Source organism: Terrapene carolina, unplaced genomic scaffold (assembly GCF_002925995.2).
Source record: "Terrapene carolina triunguis isolate 2854851 unplaced genomic scaffold, T_m_triunguis-2.0 Scaffold517, whole genome shotgun sequence".
Taxonomy (NCBI): domain Eukaryota; kingdom Metazoa; phylum Chordata; order Testudines; family Emydidae; genus Terrapene; species Terrapene triunguis.
Window position 1 is genome coordinate 5,363,692 of NW_020664868.1, and position 9,134 is coordinate 5,372,825.

Below are 9,134 nucleotides of genomic sequence, written 5' to 3' on the forward strand. Positions count from 1 at the left end.
GTAGTGAGGACGTAGCCTAGCTTACAACACTCCTGCTAATACAATCACTATACTATGAATCGCCCCTGGGTCTTCTCTTTATCCCTCTGCATTAGGCAGGCTGCCTCCTCCTCCACTTCACGGCCGGGGCCCAGCAGGGGGAGCACTGAGAACACAGGAGAGACCGTCTCCCTGCTCTCCACTCTGGAGCCTGACAGGACAGCAACCCCCAGGAGGAGCAATTGCAGGAAAAGTCCTAGACCCTACAGTCCTGGGCTGGAGCATGCTCTGTGCAGACAGACTCTTCAGAGAATAACACTTGCAGCCTCTAACAAACCTCTACTGAGCAAGTGCAAAGTGCAGTTTGCATTGGTGTGTAACTAGGCCGTATGTGGGTGGATTTTCGCAGGGACAGCAAAAGGCATGTCCCTGACACAAGGGAGATAAACTAGGGTTACCATATTTAAAAAATAAAAAAAGAGGACACTCCACGGGGCCCTGGCCCCGCCCCTTTCCCACCCCGCCCCCGCCCCAACTCCACCCCTTCCCCGCCCCTTCCCTCCCCTTCCCCAAAGTCCCCACCCTAACTCCGCCCCCTCCCCTGAGCGCCCCGCATTCCCCCTCCTCCCTCCCAGCCATGCGAAAAGGGCTGCCCGAGCGCTACTGGCTTCACGGTTTGCCGGGCAGCCCCCAGACCCTGCGCCCCCGGCCGGCGCTTCGCCAGCGCAGCTGGAGCCCGGGAGGGGAAGCGCCCAGCCGGGGGCGCAGGGTCTGGAGGCTGCCCGGCAAACCGTGAAGCTGGTAGCGTTCGGGCTTCGGGCAGCTCGGCGCTTACAGAGCCCAGGAGTCAGGGAGCACAGCAGCCCCTGGCGCCCGCTCTAAGGTAAGCCAGGGAGTATTTTTCCCGGACATGTTCGGCTTTTTGGAAATTCCCCTGGACGGGGGTTTGATTACCAAAAAGCCGGACATGTCCGGGAAAAACCGGACGTATGGTAACCCTAGATAAACATTTCCCCCTCCCCTGCCAAATTTCTAAAGCACAGGGGCTACAACCACAAAGGGATTTAGGCACCTAACGGCCAGTTTAGGCACCTAAGTCCAAAATTTAGAACCTCAAAACCCCTGCTCAGCTGCTGCCAAAGGCTGTAGGCCCCTGAATCCTCTGGGTGCCTCTGTTTCTCCTGGTAGTCTCCTAGGCACCTAAATCCCTGTGGGTGGGTGTGCGCACAGCTGTCCAAGGCCTGACACCTGGCACCCGGCTAATGCCTAAACCCAATGGGATTCACAAACTAGACAGTACCCACCTATCTCACCTGCGGGGCCATATCTGATGGCCAAGCCAAGAAGCTGCCTTAGAGCATATGTACTGGATTGGGTCCCATGCAAAGAGGTGGCATTGCCCTTCCCCTATAGGCCTAGGGTGACCAGATGTCCCTATTTTATAGAGACAGTCCTGATATTTGGGGCTTTTTCTTCTATAGGCGCCTATTACCCCCAAGGTGGAATAGCTTCAGCAGGAGTACTTGAATGTGACCTACCCTCTGTAGCCCAGTGGCTAGGAAGTAGGAGCTTTGGGTTCAAATCAGACAGACTCTGTAACTCCCACATCCTGGGTGAGTGCCCTACTGGCCAGGGAATACAGAAGGTGGTGGTGTCAACACCCCTTCTCCCCCTAATTTTTTTCCCCCCAAGAAAGAGCTGATCCAGGTTAGGTGCCCAACTCCAGGAGAGAGTCCCAGCAGAGAATCCCGAGCACAGACAGACACCTAAATCCGGGTCGGAGGGAGACACCTACGTCCCTTTGAGGGGCGGGGCTTTAGTCACCTGCCACTCCTTGGCTGGTTTAGGCAGCTCCCGCTCAGCCTGCTGGCTTTTGTGAATCCCGGTCTTAGGCACCTAACGTTCCTCTTGCACTGTATGGGGACCCTGAATGCCCAACTTGAGGCTGTGGATTCTGCTGGACAGCAGGGAACCTAAAAGTTGGGCTCAGCAGTGCGGTGCCTAAGTCCCCTTTGTGGGTCTTGCCCTAGAGCTTCTCAAAAAAGTGGTGGCAAGAATTCTTGAGCATGAGCAAAACAACCTATTTCTTCCTAGCTTCATTCTTGGAAATGGCTGAACTGTTTCTACTGAAACTTACCAAACAATTCAGTCTGAAGCTGATACCTGGCCTGGGAAATTTCACCCTGAATTTCAGGCTAAGTTATAAGCAACTGAAAACAGGGTCTTATAATGGAAAGTGTCAAACAACCTTAATAATAAGTGGTCCTATAAGAATGAATGAGCCAGAGCACAAGAGCTTACCCTTGTCTCTTAACACAAGAATAGGGGGGGTATTCCATGAAATTTAAGGAAATACTTTTTCACATTAGGCACGATTAGACTCACTGCCACAGGCTTTCATTGAGGCCAAGAAATTAACAAGATTCCCCCCACAAAAAATATAAAAGTCTGGCATTCTACTAGTTAATTCTAACAACAGTTTTGACAGGGATAGAACACCTCATGCTCCAGGCTGAGCCAATCTCTAATTCGTAGGCACTTGCCCCTTAAAAAACAAACAACTGATCTTGACTGTTTCTGTGTCTGGACAACTCCAAAATGGGTGAACCTTAAATTCTCACACTCTGCCAGTGGCAAGGCCCCCAAAGGGGAGAGGAAGATGGGAAAATATTTTGTTGGTCCCGATGCAGTCTCAGCATGAAATGTCTCTGAAGGATTTCGTTCCACAGGGGCCTGTGGCTCCGTGGATTCCCGCTGGGCCTGATTCCCTACTGCACAGCACCCCAGCTGCAGCATGAAGCTGAGAACATGTTCCAGTGCGTGCCTCAGACAGCCGCCTTTGAGGCTCACCTGGAAAGCCTGGCCTGGCGCGAAAGGCAGGGTGGAGAGGTGCCTCTCCTCTGAGCCCCACGTGCCGTGCGTTTGGGTGTTCCGAACCAGCGCCCTCTCCCTCAGCCGTGGGTTGATGTGCAGGGCGATGTTGCCGGTCATGCTGTTTTTCAGATTGATTTGAAAGCTATGAGGAGGGAGAAAGGGTTTGGTCAGAGCTTTTCATGACAAGGGTGCAGGGAGAAATGTACCAGGATGGTGCACACTGGAGAGTGGGACAAGACCCGTGTCCTGTAGCCAGGGCCACCTTCAACACCCCCCCGCCCCCACCCCTCTGGGCACTGGAGTTCCTATCCCCAGCTCCTGGCAATTCCTATCCCAGCCTGGACTTTCCCATCTGCCGTCAGCATCTTGTGACCAGACCACTCTGCTTGTGGAGCAGGAATATTAGGGAAGGGTGATTGCATCCCGCTGGGCCTGGTGCGTAGCGGTTGCCTCACAAATGAAGACAAAAGGTTTTGTTTGTCACATGCTGCGTGCAGCAACCCACCCCTTCCCCCCCCCCCATTTCTAAAGCATTGTTGCTTGGTGAGTCTCCTGCCCACCCCCACCCCTATCCCAGGCTGTAACCTATCAGCTGCGTTTGTGTGATGGTGGGTGCAAACCAGCCCACGCACATGGGCCCAAGGCCCCCATGTTCCCCTCCAGGCTGCATCAGAAACCCACCTGTTTGCATGGAAAGGCACGTTCCCCACAATGGAGATCTTGCGAGTCCGGGAGATACTCCCTGGGATGGCCACTTGGAATGGGACGACCTGAAAAGAGGGCGCAAAATCTCATAGGCCACAGTCCTTCCCCACAGCAGCCAAGCGTGGGGAGCCAGGGGAGGCTGTCCTAACCCCAGATTGGGGTTAAAGGCTGACAGGCCTGGGGTCGGGGATGGAATGGCTCAGGGAGAGGGGGCACCTCCATTCCTGCCAGGCCCTGGAAGGCCAGCGCCGCAGGAGGGGGGTTGTCACTGGCTCTGTTGGTCAAGGATTGGTTGTGTCCCGACCAGTGGCTCAGCTAGGTGCAGCCCCTACACCGCTGCCCTGGGGCAGAGAGCTGAGCAAGGAGCTGCCCCCACCCTGCGGCTGTGCTCCTGCCGTACGTATGGACCAGCTGCCTCAGTCCACACGCGCTTGCGCAGGCCCAGTTCCTCTGGTGCCACTTCTGTGCAGGCCAGGCCAGCGGCACTCGCTGGGCAGCACAGTGGCTTTTAGGTCATATTGTTATGAGCAACTGAGATGGGGGCTGAGGCTCTGGACTAAGCCAGGAGCGATTCCAGGGCTGGGGGGAGGGGGGGGGCGGCTCCTGCTCAGATAAGCCCCTGACCCGGCTGTCACTAGTTCCTTCTCGCTGTTTGGCTGGGTACTCACCGGGTTGGTCACAGTCATAGGAGTGTTGTGCTGAGGAGAGAAGACACGAAGGCAGTCAGAACAGTCCCTCAGACATCACTGTGTAACACCCCCCCAGTCTGTGCTGGCTGGGGAGCGCCAGTGGCCCAGCCACTGGCAGGAGGCCCCAGCACTTCTCTGGTGTGGAGACAGTACCAGGCCTCCCCTGTTCTTTGACAGGCCATTGGCAAGGGCACTGGGCACAAACCTACCTCTCTGCAGGGCGCAGGGAAGGCCGTGCGGGTTTCTCCTTAAAATAAAGGCCTCGGCGCCCTTTTCTCCCCAGAAGGGAGTCAGGGTCTGCTGCTCAGGGTTCACGAGCACCCCTACAATAACAAACCAGCACTCTTGTCCTGAGCAGCCCGGGCATTCCTGCTGCCGGTGGGTGAACCCCAGCCCAGCTCTCAGCATTGTCACCGTTCCCAGAAATGCTCTCAGTAGCATTCAGCTTGTGAACTGGACAGTCGGGCACACGTCCCTCCTATGCGCTCTGCATCCAGCCTGCACGCTGCTTCCCCTGGGCCCTGAACTCACCTCTGACAGGAGCTCCCCCAACCTCTTTAGCAGAACAACCCATAAAACCTGCCACCAATGATGCCTTGAAGAAGCCAAAAAAGCAGGGAAGCAAGGAAACAAATAGCAATTTACAGGCACATGTGTGAGAGATTAAATGCAATGGAGAAGATGGATTATAAAGAAACCCTAGGAGAGCCCAGCTTCGCCTGCTCCCCAGGGACTGAAACTGCCCCCAGATCTGCTGGGAATCATGGTGCCTCCAGGACAGGAGCATCCCAGGCAGCCAACACACACTTCCCCCTGCCAGTGTGTCCCACCTTTGCCAGAGCAGGGCCATCTCTGCGGATAAGAGAGGCGTTCAGCACCTGTGGCCCATTTGAGTCTTTGTCTCTCTGTCGAGATGAGGCACCTGCCACCAGGAGCTGAACTGAGACCCATCAAACTCATTGCACTGCTGGGAGCTTTGGGAGGAGATGCTCTTCTTTCAAGAGGTTTGGAATCATAGAATCATAGAATATCACTGTTGGAAGGGACCTCAGGAGGTCATCTAGTCCAACCCCCTGCTCAAAGCAGGACCAATTCCCAACTAAATCATCCCAGCCAGGGCTTTGTCAAGCCGGGCCTTAAAAACCTCCAAGGAAGGAGATTCCACCACCTCCCTAGGGAACCCAATCCAGTGCTTCACCACCCTCCTAGTGAAATAGTGTTTCCTAATATCCAACCTAGACCTCCCCCAAGATGCCGGGCCGTAGGTTTGGCATGAACAATGAAAGGGAAAGAGCAGACCTGAAGGTCCAGGGGAGCTGGAACGGCAGGTAAGGGCAGCCTGGGGAAGGGAAGGAGTGTGCTTGGGGCCCTGGAGCTAGCTGGGGGCAGATGCAGCCAGACAGGGAGCTGAGACATCCCAGGAAGGAAGCCTGGTGATCCCACTGCAATAAAAGCCAGGAGAGGAAACCCACTGTGGATAAAAGAGAGCACAAGGCAAATAATGGAAGTGGTGGGCAGCAGGTTCTCCTCCTCCATGTACCCAAGAGGAGAGTGTGAATTCTGGGGAGTTGCACAGAAATAAAAACTGGGCTGACCCACAGCAAAGTATCAACTAATCAGTGGAGCTGTGATAGCTGGGGATTTCACAGACAGGCCAGGCAGCAGGAAGCACCAGGAATGCCAATGCCACCATCCCAGCACTGGTCCAAAACAGGCCTACAGAACAAGTTACAGGCTGGGAGTGAATAAAAACTGTCTGGCAGAGAACAGGCAGCAAACAGAAGACAGGGATCAGTATTTCCAGGAGCTTAATACTGATGTGCAGGAGAGGCAAATTCCCCATGGATTCATAGGCCCAGATAAGCACAAATGGGAGAGCCAGCATGGACTGTGAATCTAGATCTCCTACCTGGAGTGACAGAATAATCACAGTGCTTATAATCTGGGAGAGGGCAGCAGTGCAGAGAGAGAGAGACCTGGGGTTTAAACTGAGACACCTACTAAAATGCAACCGTGGCCCCTTTACCATGGATCGAAGGAAGCACGTTTTTACCCAGCCGCTAACCAGCGTGTGGAATTCACCGCTGCAGGACAGCACAGAAATCAGAGATGAAAGAGACCTGCATGTTGGGTCTAGGAACATAGGGCTGGAAGGGGCTGCCTGGGTCATGGAGTCCAGTCCCTGCTATCACAGGCAACCCCATCATCTAATCCCATTTATACAGTTATCAAGCTCCATCTTAGAACCAGTTCAGTTTCTTGCCCCCATTACTACTTTGGAGGGCTGGTCCAGAACCTCCCTCCTCGGACCGGTGGCCTATTCAAGGGCTTTAACTGGTCCGGTTTTAATTAGCTCAGACAATGGCCCTTTCCCTGGGAAACTTTCCCAGTTTAGTAAAACTCATTATTCCAAAACACTTCCTGCTATTTACCCCCACTGTCATTTGCTCAGTTTCATTCCCTTACTCCTGATTCTACCCCCTTTGTGCCCCCCTAAACTAGTCCTCTTTCTCCCTGATGTCTGTACCCTTCACACCTGTCCTATTACTCACCATGCGGTCGAGCAACATGGACGGTTCACTCAGGGCTAGAGCACAAAGGAACGTACTGCCTAGCCGCTTCTTTAAGTGCTCAACCCTTACAGTAAGGTGCAGTGGCTGAGTGGTTAAGGTGCTTGGCTACACTCCTGAAGGGAAGGGTGCCCTCCTGGTCACCCACCTGTAAAAGGGGTACCTGATCCATCAGGTTAGGGCAGTCAAAGGTGGTCAGCTGTGATGCTGGCCACATCACTCCTTTGTGTATCATTACCCCTGCAGCTCCAATGGCAGCGCAGTTGCATAGCAATTGGAGCTGCAGGGGGAATGCTCGCCCAGGTCGATGTACCTGCACTAGCTCTGAGCGAGCCAGGGGTCACCCAGCCTGTATCACCTGCGGACTTGATTCAGTGGGAGTGCTCTGAGCATGCGTAGCCCCCACAAAAGCTGGCCAGGACTGGTGCTGGAAGGGGGGTGCTGCAGGTGGTGGCAGCAGCAGCAGGGGCCCCCCGGCTGCTCGGCTCAGCTGTTCTCAACAGGGAAGGAGTGGTGCCGGGGAGATGGAATATCCTGCCCAGAAGTCCCATGCAGGAGAGGGCTGAGGACCACCCAGTCTGCTAGGCTGCCAGGGCCAGGTGCCAGGAACAAGCATTTTCCAGGCGTGGCTCCTTGCTACTAGGGGTCAGTGCTGCTCATGGGCTCTTGGGCTTGGGGGTGTCTCTCTGCAGCAGCTGGCTCCAGGCTGGGGAAGGGTGAGTCAATCACTGCTCCAAGGAGGCACCTGGCAGGAACACCAGGCTCTGGTGCCCGCCCCAGTGCCAGGACAGGCGACGTCAATGATAAATCCCCATCGCTCCACATAGGCTTGGCAAAATGAGTGGATCCCGCTGGCAGCTGAGGGGTTGGCTCTGCGCAGGTATCGCCTGTCTGGCTGAATGACTGTGAGAGAGAACAATAGGCTCACAGACTGACGGACAACCAGCCCTCTGTGTGTCAAGTGACAGGACTGGAACGCTGGGCCAGCTCCCCAAAAGAGCACTGGAGCAGCGTTCCAGTACGACTCGAGCGCCGGCTGGATGGGGTGTCTTGTTATGCTCCAGTGAGGGGCTGTGTGTGTCAGTGGAACTCGAGTTAGGGTGACACCACTGGAGTTATATCCTGATTTTGCAGTGGAGACAAGCCCTTCGTCACCAGCCCTCTTTACACCTTGCCTGTGTTTGAGCCAGAGGCAGAGGGTAGAACAGAAGCAGGGGACGGGACTAAATGATACTGATGTCTCTCCTGTCATGGAACAGTCTGGAAAATAAATGTCATGTGATCTCCCACAGCAACATCTCAACAACAAAAAGAACTGACTATACAACTACCTAAAGTGCTGGACGGCATCAGCAGCAAGGGACCCAACTGCAGGAGTGATGGGATGAAACTGAGCAAAGGAGCATTCCGGTTGAATATCAGCCAATCTTTGCTAGCCCATTGAAGCTCTCCCGAGGAAAGGAGGCTGGATTCAATGGGATCTTGCTTTTGTTACTTGTAAAAGAGGCTCAGGACACCCCTCGGCTGTGGTAGAACCCCAGTGCCACTAGTGGCAATCTTTCTTCTGCCAGAGGAATGACGGACAGTGCAGCCCTCCAGCCACTTACTAACCAGAACATTATTTCCCCCGCCCCAGTTAGCTTCAATGTGCAACCTCTTAAAAATCCTGTCCTTCTCCCCTCCATGGAATTCCCCCTTTCACACACTGGCAGAGTGGGCAGACTTAGGGTCTGGCTACACTGCAGCTGGAGGTGTAATTTCCAGCTTGGATAGATGCACACAGGCTAACTGTGCTCACGTTAGCATGCTAAAAATAGCCATGTAGCTGCAGCAATGCGGGGGGTCAGCATGAGCTCGCTACCCGAGAACAAGCCTATCTGAGACCCCGGGCTACCCCATGACACCACCTGTGCTACACTGCTGTTTTTAGCCTGCGTATGTCGACCCAAACCAGAAAGTACACTGCCAGCGCCAGCGGCAGTGTAGATGTCCCCTGAGACAAACATTTGCTGGATTTGCTCCAGCCAGGCATTGCTTCCCCCAGACACACATTGAGAATGAGGGGCATTCAGGGCCGGCGCTTCCATTTAGGCGACCTAGGCGGTCGCCTAGGGCACCAGGATTTCGGGGGGCAGCATTTTGCCGCCTTTGGCGGCAATTCTGCGGCGGGGGGGTCCTTCCGCGCTCCGGGTCTTCGGCGGCAATTCTGCGGCGGGCCCTTCACTCACTCCGGGACCCGCCGCCGAAGTGCCCCGACGACCGGGAGCGCGGAAGGACCCCCCCCCGCCACAGAATTGCCAACGACAACCAGGAGCGC

General features: G+C 55.0%; 2 protein-coding genes across 2 annotated transcripts in view; one reads left to right on the forward strand and one right to left on the reverse strand.

Annotated features, from left to right (window-relative positions):
- The window catches only part of LOC112107877 (zinc finger protein 271-like), an 879,239-nt gene that overhangs the window by 119,739 nt on the left and 750,366 nt on the right, over positions 1 to 9,134 (forward strand). The gene's annotated exons all lie outside the window — the stretch shown is intronic.
- Positions 1 to 9,134, reverse strand: part of LOC112113148 (galectin-4-like) — a 34,808-nt gene that overhangs the window by 3,545 nt on the left and 22,129 nt on the right. Inside the window, exons 6-8 of the mRNA XM_026658885.1 lie at positions 4,227 to 4,256; positions 3,535 to 3,623; positions 2,830 to 2,995 (exon numbers count right to left, since the gene is read on the reverse strand). Coding sequence (XP_026514670.1) covers positions 2,830 to 2,995; positions 3,535 to 3,623; positions 4,227 to 4,256 — 285 coding nt within the window. The remainder of the gene's footprint in view (positions 1 to 2,829; positions 2,996 to 3,534; positions 3,624 to 4,226; positions 4,257 to 9,134) is intronic.